Source organism: Myotis lucifugus, unplaced genomic scaffold (assembly GCF_000147115.1).
Source record: "Myotis lucifugus unplaced genomic scaffold, Myoluc2.0 scaffold_27, whole genome shotgun sequence".
In the NCBI taxonomy this organism is placed as follows: domain Eukaryota; kingdom Metazoa; phylum Chordata; class Mammalia; order Chiroptera; family Vespertilionidae; genus Myotis; species Myotis lucifugus.
The window spans coordinates 5,113,436-5,136,849 of NW_005871075.1; the positions used below are offsets into that span (position 1 = coordinate 5,113,436).

Genomic DNA, 23,414 nt, shown 5'->3' on the forward strand with positions numbered 1-23,414 from the left:
TGTTTTCAAAAATTAACAAGGCGTTGGAATCTGTGCTTATAGACTTGGGTGATGTTGGAGATTTACTGAATGGCTAATGCTGCTGCATGGGTCAACAGTATATCTTATTGCGTAGAGCAGCGGTTCTCAACCTGTGGGTCGCGACCCTTTGGGGGTCGAACGACCCTTTCACAGAGGTCGCCTATATACATCCTACATATCAGATATTTACATTATGATTCATAACAGTAGCAAAATTACAGTTATGAAGTAGCAACGAAAATAATTTTATGGTTGGGGTTCACCACAACATGAGGAACTGTATTAAAGGGTCGCGGCCTTAGGAAGGTTGAGAACCACAGGCGTAGAGCACTGTCCTGCCTTGGGGTGTAAATAGCCGATGCCAGGAAGATCCAGACCAGAGTAGTATATAACAGACAGGGAAAAAGAAGTGGAACTCAGAGAAATTGTAGGTGTGGTCCAGAGAATGCCTACAGAGTCCAAATTAAGTATTAACTTTCCTGTTCCTCTTTTTAGATTTGGGAGCCAGCAGCGTTAGAGGTGCTTTTTTTCTCTGGCATAAATTCCATGCTTCTAAGTCAACACTTTTCCCAAATGATAGCCACGCTCTTCAAAATATCATCCTCATTTTCTATAGACTGTGGGCATGTGACAGCTGTTAAGGAGAGAACAGTAGAATTTTAAAATATCATTTTACCCAAGACTTCAGATGAGTCAGCAATTCTAAAGTAAAGTTTGACTATCCTGTTGCCACCAAGCATCTAGTGAGACTTTAAGTCGAAATATAAGTAGAGTCATCGTAGAATGTATAGTTCAGCCTCTTGGAGTGAAGGGGAGTGATATGAACAACCACACAGGTATATCAGGCGGGAACTGGGACAGTCCCAGACAAACCAGGATGTAGAGTCATCAGGGGAGACGGTCATTATGCAGCATTTCACACAGAAAATGGAGGAGCCAGGCCTGAGATCACAGGAGCTCTGGCTTCTCAGCCTGCACAGGGGCTCTGCCCTATAGAGCATTTCATTAGCATCTCGTTTCACCCACAGAAAAGAGCTTGCAGACAAAGGTGCATGATGGACGTCAGGGGACCACACCTGGTCAGGAGCCAGCGGCCTTATCTCCCACACCCTCTCTGGCTTCCTGCGCACCGATAGTGTGGCAAAGAGGAGGCACATTCGACGCCAAACCTTTCAGTCTGGTTTAGAAATGTGGCCTCACCTGGGTGAGGTCCAAGAGAGGAAAGGCACCGAATTACACATTGTTTCTCCTTTTTTCCTAATTCACTCTCCTGTGCTGTCAACCCTCTGAGTTTCGCTATCAGCAAACTTCAAGGAATTTGACTAGCGATCTCCTGGAGAGGACAACCTGAAAGTGGGCAACGTTTTTGGATTCAATAAAATCTATCGCCATAAAAATCATAGAACAAGTCAAAGCCCTTTTGTCTCTTACAGAAAAGTGTATGTTCTCCACATGATGGCATTTAAATTCTGTCTCTCTTTAAACAAAACGCCTGCTCCTCAAGGCATCCCTATCTTTCCTCTGTTCATTTCTCACTTAACTTAGAGCTTTCTTTCGGCTCCCCTACCCCCAGCCCCTGAGTGACAACTTGAAGGACCCTTGGCTCCTCCCCCTTTGCTGAAACCCTGCTCCCAAATAATTGCATTACATACAACCTGCTGTGCCCACCTGCCCAGGACCGCTTGTACTCCAACAACTGGGGTGGCATGCTATCTCAGAGGCACGTCTGCTCTCACAGTCCTCTGCCCTGGAGACGGCTGCCACATCCTGTGACCTTGCCCTGCTCCCCGGGCCATGCTTGGAGCGGCAGCACACGTGCCCTCCACATCCACCTGGCAGGACTCACCCCCTCCCCCACACCCCCACACCCCCGTCCCATCGCTGGCAGCTTATTTATTTTCATTATTATTTTTCATTCCATGCACTAGTGAGGGAGGCCGTTTGGGCTAGAAGAATGCATTTGTGTTTGAAGTTCATTTGCCATCTCGACCACAAATATGAAAATTCTATAGAAGGCCTCTCTGTTAGTTTTAACCTCCTTAGTAGTTCTGTTAGTTCTCATTCATTTTATATATTTAGCTAACCCTTTAGCTAACCCTCAGCCAGAAGACCAGACGATTAACACCCAGGGCTTACACCCAGGGCTTGTCTTCAGCCCTTCCCCTGACCAAGGTGTCCCCGGTCCCTGCCTGGCTGTGCCTGGGATCCGCACCCCCACCTCTGCTCTTGGCAGCACCCTCCAGGCCATGCAGGGCGGCCTCCACTCTTCGTACTTCCATTCTCTCTAAGTTCCTGCAAGAATGTTGCTTTGCCAAACCTCCTTCCTATTGCCTCTGTTGTTAGCTTTTGCATTCAGAGTAAAGCCAGCAGCTCCTTTTCTGTAGCCACTGCCTGCAGATCCCAAATGGCAAACCATTGGCGTTTTGGAACCTCGGGCCTCTGCAGCACTGGCCATGGCACCAGGTGGCATGCTGGCATCCTTGTCCTAACTCTCGCAGAAGCAGGTTCCACACGTGTCTAGGAGCAGCGGCTGGGCCCTGGAGCCTGGGGCCACCTGCTTTGTGAGTGACAAGGCCAGAGATGTCTTTCTCAGATATGGTGGCTTCTTTGTTTTGTCATTGTGAACCGGCTTTTTCCAGACACCTTCAATAGGAGGTAGTTTTGGGTTTAAATAAAGTCTTTCTTCTTTCTCACCTTTTTTCTTTTTCTTTTCAGGAGCCTGTGTATCCTGTGGTGTGGACTTGCTTTTTCACAGTGAGGCTCTAACTACAATCTGTGGCATGACAACTTAAAGCCATCTTGTGTTTTAACACTCCCTTGCCCTGGGTCAGCCTTTGCTTAGGAAACCAAGGAAATTGAAAATCTTTTTTATGTGTCCACAGGTCTTAGTTGAGGGTCTCACTCAAGGCAATGTGAGAAGAATGTTTATGATGATAAAACTGAATAAAGTGAGAATGTCACCCTGCAAGGCCATCCTATTGAAAAGGAAGGGAAAGAAGAATAACCAAACGAATCTTTCCATTTTATTTCTCTGCAGATTCACCGAGGCCTGAGAAGAGGGAGACCAAGTGCCCCATCCCCGGGTGCGATGGCACAGGCCATGTGACAGGGCTCTACCCCCACCACCGCAGCCTTTCGGGGTGCCCCCACAAAGTGCGGGTTCCCCTCGAAAGTGAGTACTGCTTAGCTCTAAAAGAAGGAGGTGCCTTGTTGTACATCCCACAGCATCACAGTGTGATCCTCTTTCTCCTCTAATTTGGAATTAGGAATGGAAATATAAAGTTGTTAAACATTTCATCAAGATAATTTTCATCTGGCCTGGTGTTTAAAATACAGTGTAGAGATAGAAAATGTGGGAACAGTCAGGCCAATAGGTCATGCGATGACTGATATTGAGAAGGTAATTTGTTACTCATAGTTCCCAAGAGGAGGGGGCAGGCCTCACCAGGCAGGGCCACCCTGGGAAGTCCCAGGGCCAGTCGGGGGCAGAGTGAGGGCGGGGCAACAGCCTTTATTGTGGTTTCCTGGGAAGGAACAGAGTGAGCAGGTTTAGGATTGGCTAGATCAGTGGTTGGCAAACTGCGGCTCGGCAAACCGTGGCTCGCAAGCCACATGCGGCTCTTTGGCCCCTTCAGTGTGGCTCTTCCACAAAATACCGGCTCTTCCACAAAATACCGACTTCTGCGCATGGGCCACGAAGTTTCAATCACACTGTACATGTGCGCCCGCACGTGGTATTTTGTGGAAGAGCCACATTCAAGGGGCCAAAGAGCCGCATGTGGCTCGTGAGTGGCAGTTTGCCGACCACGGGGCTAGATTGACTCCTTTCGGGGGCTCTGGCCCTGGGAGGTTGGGGCAGGTGAGAGGGTTCTGTAATGCCAGAACCTGATGAAAGGCAGTTGGGTGAGGGCTCAGAAGGGGTTGGTTTGCCACTGAAAAGTGTTTACTGTGTCTAGGAATTAGGTAGCCCTGGGAGGGGCAGGCTCCCCACGGTTAGCAAGGCCCCAGATATCAAAGCATCAAAGTACAGAAAATGAAAGGCATGGCTGATACGCTGTGTGACTGCGTACTCAGAGGCATGGGTTCCTTCTACCCACAAGGAGCGTTAGCCTCAGTGCATCACTGAAATGTGGGAAGTGCATCACTTCGCCAATGCCCTCTGGACCGCTGCACTGAGGGTCACGGAATGTCTGGGATGTTGCCCCAGGACAACAGCAGCTGGGGGCCTTGGGCAAGAGCCAACCTGAGTTGGTCTCTCCACCCACATGCCCACTGTGAACTAGGAAACTAAAGGAAAAGGAAAGGACTGCCTCCTAGGTTGTCAAGTATCTCTGTGTTACATCCTCTACTTTTTGAACCCACTCATTGAAACACCTCTTGGGTCATAAAAACCACAGTGATGGGAATGCCCAACATCACCTTTCTCAAAAGGTTTTTTTTTTTTTTTTTTTTTTTTTTTGCAAATCACTGAAACTAATCAGCTCATCACTGCCCCATTGGATTAGCAGTTCCTCACACTGATTGCCTCAACCATACTCTTCCACCAATAATTGAATGGCAGTGAGGGTGAGGAGTGGGGGGTGATGGACAAAGAATCAAAATAATGTCTTTTGGGAAATAAAAAAAGACCATATTCAGAACGTCATACTGTGGGGAAAAGATAGAAAGAATAACTATCTATACTAATAAAAGCCTAGGTGCCTCTCATGTGTGACGTCATCACAAGATGGCCACCACAAGATAGCCGCCGCAAGATGGCCACGTGCACAGCGGAGGTGGGGCCTGGCGGTCGCTCTGCACACTGAGACCTGGGGGTCCCATGGCTCTGTGTGGCATGGAGGAGACCGGTCCCAGTGTCTCCGCCGCCTCCCGCGAAGGAGGCAGGTCTCAGCAGAGGAGGTGGGTCGTGGCAGGGGAAGGCAGTTGTGGGCAATCGGGCCAGGAGGGGAGGGCAGTTGGGGGTCATCGGACTGGCAGGGAGGGCAGTTGGGGGCCTTCGGGGCAGCAGGGGAGCAGTTAGGCGTCAATCAGGCCAGCAGGGGTGGTTAGGGGGTGATCAGGCTGGCAGGCAGAAGCGGTTAGGGCAGTGGTCAGCAAACCGCAGCTTGTGAGCCACATGTGGCTCTTTGGCCCTTTGAGTATGGCTCTTCCACAAAATATCACGTGCGGGTGCACACGTACAGTGCGATTGAAACTTCATGGTCCATGCGCAGAAGTCAGTATTTTGTGGAAGAACCACACTCAAGGGGCCAAAGAGCCACATGTGGCTCATGAGCTGCGGTTTGCTGAGCCGCAGTTGGCCGACCACTGTGTTAGGGGCAATCAGGGCAGGCAGGCAGGCGAGAGATTAGGAGTCAGTGGTACTTGGATTGTGAGAGGGATGTCCCGACTGCTGGTTTAGGCCCACAGGGATTGGGCCTAAACCGGCAGTCGGACATCCCCCAAGGGGTCCCAGATTGGAGAGGGTGCAGGCCGGACTGAGGGAACCTCCCCCCCCCAACATGCATGAATTTCATGCACCAGGCCTCTAGTTTGATAAATAATGTTTTCCATTCACTCCAAGGAAAAGCATCTATATATATAAAGAGCCAGGGTCCATCACATCCAAAACGACCAAAGGCTCAACCTAACGCCCAGGCTGCGTGCGCAACAGGCTCTGGTGGGTGGGGACTTGTGGCAGTGGGGCCGAGGCCGGGGGAGGGGGGGCCCGGCACTCACACTCATTCACAACCACACACACGCACAGACACACACAGCGCCTACCAGCTCACAGTCTTTTCTCCCTTTCTTTCCCTCCCTCCCAGCTTGCTCTCAGAGTCTCTCTATGAATGAGGCCCCAGGGAAGGCAGAGGATGGAGCTGCCCCCATTGGCCCTGCCCCCTCCCAGCTGGGAAAGAGGAAGAGGGAGAAAGGGAGGCAGGGAGGCCTGGAGGACTGCTAGAAAAACAAAGAGAGACAGAGACTGGGAGAGACTGGGATGGAGAGATGGAAACAAAATAACAATATTAAAATATTTCCTCTAATTAATTCCCTTTTAATGTGCATGAATTTCATGGACTGGGCCACTAGTATAAATATAAAAGGAAGAATATAAGCTTTTCAGTTTAAGTTAAATATAAGCAGAATCATCTCATTTAAGTCTAGCGTTAACCATAATAGGAAGTTTAGAAAACCTCAGACTTGCTGAATTTAATTGTTGAAGTCCTTAAGTGCCCATTTACTTCAACCCCAATAACTATGGGGAGGAAGCAGCGAGGGTTATGTAACTAAATTCATTTGACTGCAAACTTGAGAAATCACCTTGTGCTTGTGTCATGTGCTTATAGTATATTATTTTTTCCTTCTATGTGACATTTTGTGCTTAGTTCTTGCCATGCATGAAAATGTGCTCAAGTGCCCCACCCCAGGATGCACAGGAAGAGGGCATGTGAACAGCAACCGGAACACCCACAGGAGGTAATGGTGATGAGTTGCTAACCTTTTACATTACAAAGAAGTGAGAGACTCTTTCCATCAAGAAAATAAGAAGCTAGCAATGTGTTATCCAAATCACTGCAGCAGTATCAGATACCTGACCACTTGAAGTAGATAAGAAGTATTCTCAATTTGTGCAGACTAAAAAAAAAATGACCTCACTGTTTACTCTCCTAGAAATGTTCTTTTAGCAGTCAATTATGCTAACACAAATGTTAAATTTGAAGACCAGGATTACACATTCATGTAGTCCTACAAGTAGAACATGTTTTCTTTTGCTCTGAACCCATAGCTGTTTTGATATTGAAAAGAATCGCTTAGGAGTTATCTTGAACCCCATTCTAAAAGCATTAAAAAGGTACCCAAAAGGCTTCGATATGCTGTGGTTTTGACTATATATTAGGATGAAGCTAAATATTACTACATTTCATGGAGATTCATCTCATTGAGATCTCATCTACCTTAAAACACATATGTGCATTTATATACAAATGTATTATGTATATGTAAATATTTTTGGTGAAAATGCTTATTGTTTTATGTGTATTTTGTATTATGTATAGACTATGTGGTCTGGAGATACTATTTGATTCATAAGCATATTGCCAGAAACCTTCATATTCTATTTAAACTCAGACATCCAATGAAGTTGCTAACATTTCCCTAAAGATCCGAAGATAAATCATGGAGTTATCATGCTAACATCTATAGTTGGATACATTGCAATTGGAGTGAGCACTGTCCACTTAAAATATTATAGAAATTTCAGGATAATTTAGTTATTTCTTCTTTAGGTAATACTTTGATTTTTAATATGAGTTTGTTATCTACCACCTCTGAGATGTGGTTGAGGGACATATGTTGACACTATAGTTTGCAAACCCCTTTACTGTGTTAAGTGAGCTATTAATGTGACTTAATAGTGTGTGAGAGGTATGATGTGAGGTACCTGCCAAAGCAAATTATGTTATCTTTTTTTTTTAACTCAAATTCTCACTGTTTTATTTTTGACAGTCTTTCGGGTTGTCCAATTGCTGCGGCTGAAAAATTGGCAATGTCCCAGGACAAAAGTCAGTTTGATTCTTCCCAAACTGGGCAGTGTTCTGACCAGGTTCACAGGTATGACCCTCCCATGACACGCCTGGTACTGTATTCATGCCATGCTCCTACGCAATGGGTCTGTCCCCTCTCGTGTGCTAGTTCACTACGGCCAACATTCGTTCTCAGCTACCAATAGTCACTGGAGAGGCTGGTCCAGTTGATCATACTGTCACTTAAATGAACTTCTAGACCATCCAGAAGTTTCACTTGAAATTAATCTGTATGCAAAGGTAACATAATGTGGTTGAATCTAAAAGAACTAAAGTATATGATAACATATATTAATCAAAAATTTGCATCACTAAAGGCAACCCATTCCACTGGTCAGCTATGGTCTTCCTAATGATTGAATTAACCTTTCTCCCCAGAGAAAATGCCACCATAAATCATTCATATCACTCAAACTACGTGATGCTATATATTCGCCTTCTCTTCCACATGTACATTTAGCTTTTTTTAAAACAAAGATTTAATTGAGTAAGTTGGTAACTATTAATAAAATATATCTAATTTGTCCTAGGTGCATCACAATCTCTGGTAGTTTAGAAGACAATATTTATACCTAAGTAGTAAACTATATATGATGCCACTTAATGTTATATATTTAGTAATATAAAAATCATATATCTAAGAAAAGTGATTTCAGGATGAAAACAGATGATCAGATCTTCATTGTTACTGAGACACTGAAATGCAAAATAGATAGTAGGAATATTTTTTTGAGATTTGGCTTCTATTAATATGTGATCCTATAGATTTAATTAAAAGATTCAAAATAGGAATTCAAATTCCATGAGTGAATAATATGTGTCAAGCCCTAACAGGTTTGGCTCAGTGGATAGAGCATCAGCCTGCAGACTGAAGGGTCCCAGGTTCGATTCCGGTCAAGGGCATGTACCTTGATTGTGTACACATCCCCAGTAGGGGGTGTGCAGGAGGCAACTGATCGATGTTTCTCTCTCATCGATGTTTTTAACACTCTATCTCTTTCCCTTCCTCTCTGTAAAAAATCAATAAAATATATTAAAAAAAGAATATATGTCAAATGAAGTACATGAATTACTGAATAACTAGCAATTTAATATTTTATAACAAGCTTCTTAGTTAGTATTACTGTATTCTCTAGTTTTCCCCTAAGTAGGTTATTTATTAAATATAGAAATAACATTAAGTTTTAATTTGCTAATTTCTTAAAAAATAAATATTGTTTTAGACTGGAACACATGCAACATTAGGAGTATAAACCAAGTTATATACACAATAGCAAGATTAATTCATCACTCAAAATATTTTTATATTTCAGCAAAAAAGTTTTTTTTACAAAATCCAGGAAATATTATCAAAACTTTGACATTCTGATGAGTCAGGCATGTTTTGGTAGGAGACATACACATATAAATATGTATAGGAATCCCCCAGAAATGTATACACACTTTGAATGATTATAAAGTAAGTGTTTATTAACATACAGTTCATTTTCAAGATTTAAAAAAATCTACAGAAATGAATAATTTTTTTTTTTGGTCAACACCTGTTTTCAAACTGATGACTGTTCTGGTCCAGGCACTGCTTGATAATGCAAAGCACTGGAATTACAAGCATCAAGAGTCATTTCCTTCGGGATTTGTGCACCCCGAATTTGTCAGCTGTTGCCAGTTTTGTACTGTAAACTTTATCTTTTACGTATCCCCATAGAAAAGTCTAGTAGATAAATTTTCTTTGTTCAAAACTTAGTCTGGCTTCGCCTATTATTTCAAATCAGTTGAACCTGAAAAGGAGTGAAAATTAAGTGAGTTACCAGCTGTTAAAGTGTATACATGTTTTTTGGGACACCTTGTATATCTATCTATATCTATATATGTATCTATCTCTATCTATCTATATACATATCTATATATACATATATGTATTCTGAAAGGTATATTTGTTTAAATTCTTTTACCATTAGACCATAGCACAACAATATTTGTGTTTTCATTGACTGGAACTGGTACTCCATAAATAGGATGCCCTTGTGTAATCCAAATACAATAATTCTAAAGGAATAGTTAATTCACATTTAGCTTAGATTGGGATAATTTTGTTGAAAACTGTGATAGCTGTGATAACACAGTAATTTAGATTCCTATTGAAATGATGGCAATTTAATAGCTACAATATTGAATACTATTTAAACGATTATGTAAATTAGCAAAAACATTCAGACTGCAGTTAGCAAGAAAGGTGAAAAGCCTGACAAGAAACTCACAATCCAGGAAGCGGTTTCCTGGTGCCTTGGCTGCTCCTTTGAGGTGCTGGGCTCCTGCCAGTTCTGCTGAGCACGGCAGAGGCCAGCATCGCTTCTCCTGATCAGAATATAACGGCTTTTCCTCACCAGTTATGTTACTTTTCACTGCTAATTTGATGAACAGTCCTCGCAAGCAGAACGTGCACACCTTGTCAGTGCCCTACTAATAGTTACACGGCACTTTTCTCTAAGGAGCTCAAAGTGCTAACATCCATCAAATACTTGCTCCTCGTGGCATCTGCATCAAATGAGTGGGAGATTGTACATCTTTCCTTTATGGATGGGAGACTGAGACACACAAAATGAAGCCTCACCTTAGCCACCCAGAGCCCAAAGCGCCTCCCTGTCTCTTACTCCGGGTGCAGAGCTGTGACCAAGGCCTTTCCCGCAGTGCAGTGTCGCTAAGGGTGCCCGCAGGCATGCCACCTCTGATCTGCTTTAATGCTGAGGCTGGTGTGTTCACCACGAGGTTCACCATATTTCTTTCAAACTCTTCAGGACAAGCTTGGTGAAGCAAATAGAATTCAATTTCCGATCACAAGCCATCGCCTCCCCCAGAGCCACGGTGTCAAAAGAACAAGAGAAATTTGGAAAAGTACCGTTTGATTATGCCAGCTTCGATGCACAGGTTTTTGGTAAACGACCCCTAATACAAACAGGTCAAGGACAAAAAACTGCACCGTTTCCTGAATGTAAGCTTTGAATTCTAATGCTTATTCCAAAAAACGTGTATTGTGTATGTGTGTGTTTGGGGAGGGGGGTGTACTTAAATATGCTACTCACTGCTGGGAGAAGAGAAAATATATTGCACATCGAAATAACAGAAACAACGATAAGTTGATGAGTGTTGCTGATTTTATATGAACTTACACTGAATATGGTGATTAATGAATGATTTAATTATTCTAAAAATGTGGTACTATTGTTTAGTCTGAATACAATTTTCTAAAGAAATATTTATTCCACATTTAGCTGAGATTGGGATTAATATATTGAAAATGGTAAGAGTTATTATAAGAGAGTAAATTTGACTGAGAATGAACTTTTGAAAATTTAATAGGTAAAATATTGAAATACTACTTAAAACATTACTTAATTAGCAAAAGTGTTCAGACTGAAAGTAGGAGAAAAAGTGAAAAGTCTAAGAAGGAACACAATTTACTGGGAAAAAATGTGTGTGGCTATGGAGATATTTACTCACAAATTTAAGAATTTATATAGAAACATTGAAAATGTGTTAATACTCTAACGCTAACACATCCACATGGAAGATGTGTTCATCACTCAACGATGCTCTAACATATAAAGCTTGATGGTTTTCCTAACACATTATTTTTCAAGTTGTTTAGAGTCTTTGAGTATTTTAATGAAAAGGAGAGAAAGTGACGTTGGCAATAAAGCCAGGAATGATTTTTTCATTATAGTAACTTAATCATAAGGGAAGAAGCAAACTAATTCCCCACTTTGAGTCCTCCATAGACCACGAATTATATACAACATTCCACAATTCTGTGAAATCCTTTGATCTCACACCTCTTCACCAAGACTGAGTGCTCCTACAACACAGAGTCTTTGCTTCATTCTGTGATATTGATCTCCTCTTTCAAAGGACTAGGATGCTATATGAACCTAGCAGTATAAAACCAGGCCTGAAATGAGTCTGCTATCAATGAGAAGGAGCTTCTACTCCAAATATGCTCTGCCTATTCTTACCAAAAATAGGCCCCAGACACCATAAATAAGCACTGAAAACCTGTTAGATTAAGGAAAAATATCACACACACATGTGCGCACACACATGCACAGAGTATGTTTTGTATCTATCTATACAATGTTATATATAGTTTCATTAAAAATATGCAACACACACACACGTGCATATCTGTTTAATTCTGGTAAAGCTAGTTAATAAGAGCTATCTGTATACTCACATAATATCAACATTGGTTTAAAAATGTGAAATATTCCGTGATATTTTCATATTCTTATGTAGGGATAACATTTGATAAGTTTTCAAATTTTGTTTTATAAAAATAATGATAAAACATTTAAAATAAACAATATTGACAGCAAAATGAATAACTAACTGCTTTAGTATAATCCCCAATTATCTTGGGTGTGTCGACTGTAACCTTGAGCGATGTTTACAAACACCCAGTGAAGAGAAATATGCATAATTCTCTCTCTCGGCAATGCTTTGGTCCCCACAACAGAAACATAAAACAGAAACTCCGCCTTGATATCTAAGTTGCCTCTCTGTTCACCTTGAGGACATTTTCTCTGTCCTTTGCTCATCGTGTGCTGCCTGAATATGCAAAATGCCAGCTCGTTAAAGACTCTGCCACCTCGTTAGTTCCATCGAGTTGGAGGGAGAACAGCTTCTACTGGTTTAAGTACAAAGCAAACCTGGGTATCAAGTAAACAGAAATGCAATTCCATATCTAAATATAACTTGTTATTGTGAAAGCAAATATTGAAAGGATATATATTTTCTCTTCTGGAATGACTGGTCCGTACACACACAGTTTACAGATGTATAAGCCTTAACCCTCTGTAGGCCCTGATGTGTTTTAGCTAGAGTGGTTTTTAATATACAATCTTTGCCCCAAATGCTGCCAGTGCACTTGCCCCATAACATTAGCTGTGGAGTTTTTGCTATAAGATGTAGAAATACAAAAAATATTAAGAGAATAGGCATCTTTTTTTCTCCAGCATTCACACCATCTGTGAACTTCTGTGATAACCAATCTGAGTAACCTTCCTTGAATGTACCAATGCATAATGGATCGTGTTTTCATTCACTCTTCACATATTTTAAAGCAAGGAGTTGTATCTTTAAAACAAATCTGTTTAATGACCGGCACCACGTACATGCAATTGCTAATCAAATCTCTTTTCAGCAGCGAAGCATTTTTCAAATCCAGGGAAATTTCCTAATGGACTGCCTGGTGCAGGCGCCCACACACAGAGCCCTTGCCGTGCCAGCTCTTACAGCTACGGTCAGTGCAGCGAAGACACCCACATAGCAGCAGCTGCTGCCATCCTGAACCTTTCCACCCGCTGCAGGGAGGCTGCCCACATCCTCTCCAACAAACCACAGAGCCTGCATGCCAAGGTAGGCCAGTCCAAGAGCCTGGAGGGGGGGCCGGCGCCTGAACCCTGAGAGTAAACTGCCTTTCATGTTCCTAACCACGTGCACTGCCCTGCCGCTCCCACCCCTAAAGCACATCCCCTCCTTGTCTTAAGAAGAGGGTCAGGGGCCCAGTGACAGGGATGAGTTGGCCGGTTCCAGGAGGCATGAAAGAGGGGCTGTTCTGGAAGGAGGTACCCCCAAGTTGGGGGTGAGCTATAGAGACTGGCTGGGGAGATGTGTAGCTTTCAAAGTTATGTGTTTTTTGTTTGTCTGTTTGTTTGAGGAGTTTGGCACACAAGAAAAGAGGGTTGCCATTAAAATCAGTCTGAACAAGGGAAGCTTTTTGCTGTCTGCGAATCAAAGAGGGTAGGAACTGTATGATTCAACTGTGACTCGTAAAACCTTCGCAAAACTGACTCAGGGCATTTTGTAATTGCATGTGATCGCTAGCCCAGGGTGCTGTAGTTCCCAAAGGACATGTAGTAAAACCTGGACACATTGAATCCACAAGAGATAGTTCAGGGGGACTGGAGGGCTAAGGGCAGGGGTGGGGAACGTCCGGCACGCAGGCCATTTAAGGCCCGTGAAATCATTTGGTCTGGACTTGGCAAGGCATTAGGGGTGAGCTCATTAAATGTTTAACCAAATATAGATGGCTAATTTTTAAGTTAATAATGTTTATCACCCTTGAATGATGTCATACATATCCAAATGGCCCTTGGTAGGAAAAAGGTTCCCCACCCCTGGTTTAGGGCATCCACATCCAAAATCGAATTCTAGGAGGTGCATGAAGATGCCACATTTCTGAAGCCTCAGAAGTTAATTCTGTTTCTCTAATGACCTCGCCTTTCTAACCAGCAACGGGAAGTCCACATGCGTGTTTCTGACACCTCGATGACAACAAGAAGCAGAGGCCCTCCGTGTCCTGCCTTTTGAGAAGGAGGGGTTGATGGGCTGCGAGTCACAGTGATCCTCCCCAGAGGGAGGGCAGGACTGAGCCTGCCATCAGCCTCAGCGGGAGCCAGGAAGTCCTACCTACACAAAGGGCTCCCTTAAAATAAATCAGTTTCTACCCAGATGGCAGAAGGCAACCGAAATAGAGTGTGGGCTTATTTGGAGAAGAGATTTTACTCCTACTTTCAGTGAAAGAACCTTGGGTTAAACGCTAACCCCAAGATTCAGGCGATCAAAGGATACTGGTCTCTTTGCCAATTAAGCGCAGCCCCATCCCCAGTGTGGTCAGCTGCTCACCTGTGCCTGCCAGGCCTTCAGGAGACTGGGAACGCGGTGCTATGGAGCATTTGACAGAAGAATCGGAATTAGCTTCTGGACAAATCTGAGCCAAGTAAACCCCAGGAAGAGTTGGTGGGCCAAGAATCACTCAAAAACAATTTTTAAACAAATGAGATTCTTAAACAAAGAAAAATACATCCTCTAAAAATATAAAGAAAATACCAAGTTATCCAAATTCAAAGGACACCAAGTCAGAAATTATTTACTTAAATAAATGATCTAGGGTACTTCAAAATGCAACTTTTGTTATTTTAAAATTTATCTTTAAATCTGAATATTTTTTTCCTTTTTCAATATGCAGGTAGTTGGAGAAATACTAAACTATTGTCCTTCTTAGTGCTTTATTTTTTCTTTGTATAGGCTGTTCTATGAAAATAAAGGGCCAACATTATAATGATTAGTGCTGCTAAATCACTTGAGTAAAAGATTCTAAGTCGAATGCTTTCCATGTGCACATGCAGATATTTTTTTGTTTCTCAGAATTCTGACTTTAACCTTAATTAATACACTCCTGTGTTCTATTAATTGATGAAGCCAAACAATGAATCAAACAAAGATGACTAAAATCTGAGAGCATTTTCCCTTATCAATATATGTTCTCTTTTTAAAACACATTTTTTCTGGTCAGAAGAGTGACTGTTAAATTGGCTTATTTCAAAAATGCAAATGATCGACTTCCTGTGTATGTTCCTCTGCTCCCACTGGGCGCACTCTGAGTGCCAGTGTCCCCTGTGGAGCAGATGCGCCTGCCCAGGGGACAGGAGCTCACTGCTGGTCTCAGCCTCCCAGCTGCCAGCCCAGTCTTCACTGCAGAAGCCAAATCCGTTACGTGATGATGAAGATGGAAGAGACAGGAAGGGCAGAGATAGACTTTTAGAAGGAGTCTGCTCTTCTGGGAGCTTTCTAAACCATTCCCCCATGAAAGTGACCTCGTTTGGCACAGTGGTCGTTAAAACAGGCCGAAGATGGCCCCTCCAAAGTGTCACTTAGTAAGGAGTCCTTCCCCCAGCCACACATTTGCACGCAACTGTAGCAATTGGTAGAATTCTGTCCTCGTGGGATCCTGTTTCCTGAATAAAGAAGAGAACCTCATAAATTCCTAAAACCACAAAACATAATTTTTGTGGCAAAAAATAAAATAGAGAGGGAGAGAGAGAGAGAGAGAGAGAGAGAGAGAGAGAGAGAAAGCCAAAGTAATTAACCCTGAAAATGGCCTCTGACAAAGTGCCCATTGTGGGCCATGTGTATCGTCAGCATTGCACTTTGCTCTGTGCCTTTTGCTTAACGTTGGATGAACAATCGTCCCCGCCACATTGAGGACGAGGCTGACTCTCTTTCCACTAGCTTTGCTTTCCCCCCCATGGCAGGCTGTGAGCATGTTTATGTCGGATGGAAAACAGCCATAGATCTCTTGAGTTCCCTATTCGGAACCAAGGATGCGGACATAGGAAGTTTTCCCTTACTCTTGACTTCTGCAGCCAAGCATTTTTGATGTACTAGAGCAGCGGTTCTCAACCTGTGGGTCGTGACCCGTTTGGGGGTCGAATGACCCTTTCACAGGGGTTGCCTAAAACCATCGGAAAACACATATAATTACATATTGTTTTTGTGATGAATCACTATGCTTTAATTATGTTCAATTTGTAACAATGAAAATACATCCTGCATATCAGATATTTACATGACGATTCCCAACAGTAGCAAAATTACAGTAATGAAGTAGCAACGAAAATAATTCTAAGGTTGGGGGTCACCACAACATGAGGAACTGTATTAAAGGGTCATGGCATTAGGAAGGTTGAGAATTGCTGTACTAGAGAGACATTTTGGCAGATGGACTCTTAACTGTATGGACCAAAGGTGTTGAAGTGCTGGACTGCTCAGGCCCAGGTTAGATCCCATCACAGACCCTGCCTTCCGAAAGCTGACAGACAAAGCAGACACAATGGTTGTCCCAGGCAGAGGGCTAGGTTTTCAGCGGCCATGGTCCTCGTGTCCGGGTGCGGATGGGTGGCTTTGCAGAGAATTTGATCAGAACTTGGGCAGGAGCTGATTTCTCATTTTCCTTCTGCCTCCATCCAGTCCTTTCTTTTATGTCAGCAGCTTCTCTGAAGTCACTGAAAGCGCTCAGTGAGAGCCCAACAAAATTATAGATCATGATGTCACCCAGGCACAACCTTTTTAACATCAAGCCCAAGGACAGGAACCTTGACATTGCCTTCCTATTCACCTGTTGAGGTGAATATAGATTTTTTTTTCATGCTATTTGCAAGCTCTCAACCGATTCCAAGTTGAGTGGGAGATCTGAATTCTTGATTTGCAAAATCCCTACTCTAGTGGAAGATAGAAGCAGAGGCTGTTTTCAGAGTGGCAGGAGAGCTTTGAGTTCTTAACACTAAAAGCAATGAAGATTGGGCGTTATGGATATTCTAAAACGCTCTTCTCTTTCTGAAGTTCCTCAGCCCGAGCAGCTCTCTACCCAACACTGGGACACTGTCTTCATCAGCCCCTTCCCAACACCGCGCTGAGGATATCAGTACTAACACCCCTGCCCAGACTCAAGTCCGTTGCATCTGAAAATAACTTTTAAAGGGATTATTCATTAAAATACAACCTGGCGTGAATGCAACACATCCACCCTGCCAAAAATTACCTGTATATGTTTTAAGTATCTCTTTGAAGAATCAAGTCAAGAGAAAAAATAGTATCAATACTTAGTGGATAGCATAATCGTGAGAGATAATTTTGTGTAAGGTCTGAGCCCTCTTTTGATTCTAGTACTTACATTTGTTCTAAGATTTATGTAATGTCCTCTATTTTTTTAAAAATATATTTTATTGATTTTTTACAGAGAGGAAGGGAGAGGGATAGAGAGTTAGAAACATCGACGAGAGAGAAACATCGATCAGCTGCCTCCTGCACACTCCCCACTGGGGATGTGCCTGCAACCAAGGTACATGCCCTTGACTGGAATCGAACCTGGGACCCTTGAGTCCACAAGCTGACGCTCTATCCGCTGAGCCAAACCAGTTAGGGCAAATGTCCTCTATTTTAATTTGGAATTTACATGAGTTTGTAAAGCATACACGGACCATAGCCTCAGACACTCTCCCTTTAGTCTGGTGACTGTTCCTACTGATATTAGCGGAGAATTCAGTCAAATGGGCAGCAGGCATGGAGTGAGCATCCCCGGTGTGTGGAGTTTGCTGAGTGCTTTCCTCCTGCCCCGTAACAGCCTGTGCCAGCACGTGTCAGATTCACTCCCCGTTTTTCTTCCTCCCTCCCACCCTCACCAGCAGAGGTAGGAACACGCTTCACAGTCTATCTTTATCCCGGTCGCTGCTGCTTGCCAAGCGTTCTGTTGTTTGTTTTGGTGTCTCCCCCACCTGTTTAGACAAAGTGGCATATGCACAGTGTGCCTTAAAAGAAAACAAAAAATTGACACTTGCTTGAAATGTTTAAAGTTCAAAGTCTGTTTTGTGCTTGAACAAGGCCGAGAAACAACATGATATCACATCGCCATTCTTGCTGCCTGATATCAGAAATAGCCTGGCAGCTCTCAGGGTGGTTAGAATCTGAAAGCGGTCTTTTCAGTAACTTTACACCATGTACTGTGTGTAAAATGCTATAAGGGACTCAAGTCAAGGATCCCAAGGAACCAATTAATACACGTGTAGGGAAAATAGATATTTAATAACTGGCACTGTACCTCTGAGCACAGTAGCATAGAAACATGTCTCTTTTGGTATTCAAAAACCCAAATTATTATTATTACTAGAGGCCCAGTGCACGAATTTGTGCATGGGTGGGGTCCGGCTGGCCTGCCCCAATCGAGGCTGATGGGGCCAGGCCGGCAGGAAGGAGGGGTGGGAGGTGCCGATCGGGGGCAGGGCCAGCCAAGAGGAGGGGCCGTGGGCGGTTGGCTGGTCGGCCCTGTCCCCTGGTTGAACTCCTGGTCGAACTCCCGGTTGAGGGGACAATTGCATGTTAGCCTTTTATTATATAGGATTAGTTGTCATTCATTGAATATCTATTATGTACCAGGCACTATGAACTAGCACTTTGCCCACTTTAATCCTGTTTAATCTTTCTAGAAATTCCATAAAGCAGATATTATCTCATTTTGCAGATGAAGCAGCAGTGGTGCAGAGATATTAAATAATTTTCTCCTAGTGGCACAGCCATGAATGTTGGAGCTGCCATTTGAACTCACACCTGTCCCACTTCTCATCTTTTTAGAGAGCTTGTCATGGTGTGGTTTCAGACTGCTGGTCCACCAACAATTTCCACTGACTATGATTCCAAGTCCCAGACAAAGATTTTTGGGGAATTCCATACATTTTTCAGACAAAGACTTGGGGGAAATTTCATTTTAATTTTATACCCTATGGCAGACACTTATATTTCCTCTGAATTCCACCATTCTATTTATATTGAGTACATTTCACTAGTTTATACTCTTAATTTAGGAGTTTTAATACTCAATTACTATTTAGTAAGAATTAGATATTTATTTTTCCCCCTTATTTTTAATAATCTGCCTGCTTTGAAAGCAGATTTCAGATAGCTTCCAATCATGAAAAGGTACTCCCAAACACCCTGAAGCTAGCGTGAAAGAACACAAGAGATGAAAATGAGGGAGGGGCTAACTCCCACAGAAACCTAGGCTGAGGGACACTTCATTTTGCCCGCCCTTTTAGCCAAGTCAGAAAGGAAAAGGTGACGGGAGACCTACCTTGTATTAAGAGAAAATTTTGCCAAATATGGAAAACAATGGCTATCCTACCAATATTTTGAATATTAATAATTTTTATAATCAGAACATTTAAAGTAAAAATTATGATTTTGCTCCTTTAACTGCATCGTCATCTTTAATGTATGATGAAATTTTTAATTGTTGAAACAATGCACTATTTTCATGTGCCTGGAAAATATTGGAGGGAAGAGCCACAAGTCCATCCTCTAAATAGAAGGACCATACTTTATGCAGTTTTCTTTTTTGTTCTTCTGGAAACAAATTTCTATTTATTTTTTCCCTACTTGTAAGCAGAGTAGAAATGCCAGGCGGTTTCCTGCTTTCGGTGGTAGGTGATAGGTCTTTTCCATGTTGCTACAAAGTCCTCATAATTATTATTTTACAGGTCGCATAATGTGTCATTAAATAGATGTAGCATAATTTCAGTAATCATTTCTCTGTTGGTGTACAACTGAGACACTTCTTATTTTATAGTGCAGATAACAATTACAATGAATAATTATCTCAATTTTCAGTTTAATAATTTATAACATTTATTAAATCACCTTTTACTACTAATTTCTTATACACATAAAACAAGCTCCTCAGAGGCAGGAAGAATGTATTTTTTTCAACTTTCTTTTCCCCTAAATATAGTAGTTTGAAAATATTAAATGCTTTATCAGCAATTTAATGAATGAATGAATAAATTGTAGGTAGCATCTTTAACTTGAAAGTGGCTGAAATGGATAAGAGGGTGTTTGCCATGCTCCCAAATTGGAAAGTACATGAGTAGTGACAGACTTATGCCTACCCTCAAGAAAACTTAAAATTTAAAGTTAAACTAAAGATCCCAAAGAGCACTTTGAGAAATGAGAATATTAGAAGTCTGGGGGTGGGGCTCCATAGCAGCTGAAGGGCTGTTTTCTCCTCCTACAGTCCCCCGCCCCTCTCAACTCCTCCCCACTTTCATCCTGCCATTTGGAGTTTCAGACTGGAGAGGAAGTGATGTCCATAGACACAGCTCCGAATAAAACCCTGTGCAGTGAACGTGTGATCCACCCATCGACGGGCAGAAAGGGACCCTTCCCTGGAACTGAGTGTAACTGTTGACTGCATCTGTGCGCTCACTTTAAGCCCATTTGTACCCTGGTGCCCAGGCGTGCTCTCTCCCAGGCAAGTCAGGTGCTCAGAGCAGCCGGCTGGAGCCTGGGCTGCGGGAAAGTGCCTCTTTTAAACATTAGGAGTGATTTTTTTTTTCAATCAGCACACGATTACTCAAGATGTATACTCATAACAACTCTATTTTTGAAAAATGTACTATTTGGAACTTTTTTCCCCCCTGGGAAAATTAAAATACATATTAGCGTTGCCTTGGGATAATTGATATTTTTCAGTGAGCTCAAATCTGCACTATTTGTGGGTTTTGTACTATAAAACTCTGCAGCCCAGTCACATGGCTCCTTTCCCTAAGCCATCTGTCACAGAGGTCTGGAATTTTATGTGAATGTTAGCTGTGCAGTCTTAACCCAAGTTTTTTTTTTTTAAATGAAAAAATGCCAGCAACTATGGCATTTAGCACTTTACATTGGTTATTAAACTTGATTACTATAGATCTGTTTTATTGCTGTAGTTACATAGCAGCTATGAAGCCAATAATTGCCTTGATATGCTCATGACAGAATGCATCGTTATATCATGGAGAGAGCACATGGCACTGATATGGTTAATATCTTGGGTTTTTGTAACTAAGGTTTATTAATGCTGGTAGAAAAGTGTATTTGATGTTATACAGATGGCATAAGATGTTGTGGTTACTAAGTTATTATCCCGGATAAGCTGTACTGTCAAATTCAGGGCTTAAAACTATCACAGGAGATTAAACTATTTACTAAAAAGGACAGAAAGATATGGCCAAAGCGTCTTAGTACAAACATATTAGAAGTGTATTTACCTCCCACAAATACAATGCAGCATATCTGTCTCATAGACCGAGAGCCGGAAGATAGGAACTTTGCATGTAGAACAAACAGACAGAAGAGGTGATTTTAAAATATATTTTTATTGATTTCAGAGAGGAAGGGAGAGGGAGAGAGAGATAGGAACATCAACGATGAAAGAGAATCATTGATGGGCTGCCTCCTGCAGGCCCCCCACTGGGGATAGAGCCCACCACCCGGGTGTGTGCCCTGACCCGGAATCAACCGTGACCTCCTGGTTCATAGATCAGCGCTCAACCACTGAGCCAGGCCGGCCGGGCTTCATTCTCTAAATCCGGGGCAAGCGGTGAGCCCAGCTACTGTGTGTGGCCCACACCTGAGTGGCAGCTGTCGGGGAGGTGAAGGCAGTGAAAACGGGGAGTTTGAGTAAATCCCCGGGGAAGTAACTGGCTACCACACACGTCAGGGATCCTGCTCCCATATTCAAGGACGCCTCCTGCTTTGCCAGCCTGAAGGACAAAGAGTAGAGAAGTCGTTCAAAAGTTAAACGTGAATTGACGGATGATGGCGAGAACGCCAGAAAGAGACTCATTTGACCCACTTAGGAACATGACAAGCGTGTTCTTCCCAGCATCTGGCAGTGCTCCTGACTGACGATGCCGTGAAAAACCCGCCTGAGCAGGCACCTTGCAGAATATGCAGACACACGGGCACGTGGGCCTCAAACACAAAACAAGAAAACCTTAGCCGAAGGTGTCCCCACAAGAAATGCTGTGAGGAGGGTAGTTTTAAGTCTTTTACTCAGTATCACCTTTCTTCTGAAGATTTTACTGTAGAACTTAAACCGTGAGCGGCCATCCTGGCAGCTGCTACCCAAAGGCCCCGAGTGAATCGTGGTTTGCACATCTGCCTCCCCCCAGCTGCCTCCCCACAATTTAACAAAGCTTTTCAGGTTCAAGTAACCCAGGGTAAAATGTTACTTCCATGTCAATCTAGTTTTCCAATAAGAATTCTCTCCGGGCCTGGTTATTTTTCCACTTTTCTCATGTTAGGTTAATATTGTGATTTGGGGGTTGGAGGGAGGAAACCTGTTGTACCTTTTCATAAAGGCAAGTATTAATGCTTTCAATGATGGATTGCGAGTGAGAATTCTGCAAACTAGGAAAGAAGATTTAAAGCTAAACTTTAAAAAACACCTGACCGGTTTAGCCAATACATTTAGTATTTGGAACCTCTGATTTCTATTAGCCTTACTTTGTTTAAGCCCAGAAACATGAAGCTCACTAGTGGGGCTGCTCTGAAAAGTCCGCCTAAGAATCGAACATTAACCAAAGCAAATCAGAAAGCGAGGTTTAAAATCAGATATACTTACATAAAAGCTTGCATTTAAAATGATCCCTTAAAAGCCCCACATGGCTCAGCTATAACAGCAAACTGCTTAAAGGTTGTTTTTTTTTCTGTTTCCTATGTATACCAGGGAGCCGAGATAGAAGTGGATGAAAATGGCACATTGGACTTGAGCATGAAAAAAAATCGACCCCCGGACAAAGCTGCACCCCTAACTTCCTCAAACACGTCTATTCCGACTCCTTCCTCTTCCCCATTCAAAACAAGCAGCATTTTGGTCAATGCAGCGTTCTACCAGGCTCTGTGTGTCCAAGAGGGCTGGGATGCTCCTATCAACTATAGCAAAGCTCATGGGAAGACAGAGGAGGAGAAAGAGGTATTGCTTCAGTATGTCCATACGTTTAAGATTGAAGGGCATGATGGAAGGGTATTATTGGCTTTTTTCCCTAAATTATTTTTGCACAGTCCTGTTTAGATGATACATCATTCTGTACCTTGTTTTAGGTTTTGGTAGAGTGTTAACTTAGAATTTCAGAGGAAATTTATAAATAAATCCAACTTTTCCTGTTACTTGCCTAAAATAATATTAAAAAAAATTTTTTTTTTGTTAATCATCACCCGAGGATATTTTTCCATTGATTTTGAGAGAGTGGAAGGGCGAGGGAGAGACACACAGAGAGAAACATCAATTTGAGAGAGACACATCGATTGGTTGCCTCCCACATTGGAGATGGAGCCTGCAACCAGGTATGTGCCCTTGACCAAATTCGAACCTGAGACCCTTCAGTCCACAGGCCAATGCTCTATCCACGGAGCCAAACCAGCTAGGGCTATTGTTGTGAATTTTATCTCCATTATGGCTACAATTGTGTGAACTGGGTGAGAGATTATATTATCTATGCCTTCAGATACAGCCGCCTGTATTATGAATTCTTTCTGAGCCAGGAAATAGAAAATGAAACCAATTCAGGGACAAATAGGAATCATGTCAAATGTATTTCCTTGGTTTTGTGAAGGAACTGTGTTAGCAAAACAATGTGCAGTCGGCCTTGCAGAGTCACCCAACTCCAGATGGAAAATATT

General features: G+C 42.7%; 1 protein-coding gene across 4 annotated transcripts in view; it reads left to right on the top strand.

Annotated features, from left to right (window-relative positions):
• ST18 (ST18, C2H2C-type zinc finger) overlaps positions 1-23,414 on the top strand; it is a 60,010-nt gene that overhangs the window by 7,822 nt on the left and 28,774 nt on the right. For 2 of the 4 annotated variants that reach the window (XM_023751899.1, XM_023751900.1), the window contains 6 exons: positions 3,059-3,193; positions 6,387-6,477; positions 7,510-7,614; positions 10,382-10,575; positions 12,787-12,998; positions 22,462-22,707. In XM_023751899.1, the coding sequence (XP_023607667.1) occupies positions 3,059-3,193; positions 6,387-6,477; positions 7,510-7,614; positions 10,382-10,575; positions 12,787-12,998; positions 22,462-22,707 (983 nt within the window). The remainder of the gene's footprint in view (positions 1-3,058; positions 3,194-6,386; positions 6,478-7,509; positions 7,615-10,381; positions 10,576-12,786; positions 12,999-22,461; positions 22,708-23,414) is intronic. The other 2 variants (XM_023751901.1, XM_023751902.1) reach the window with 1 other exon arrangement.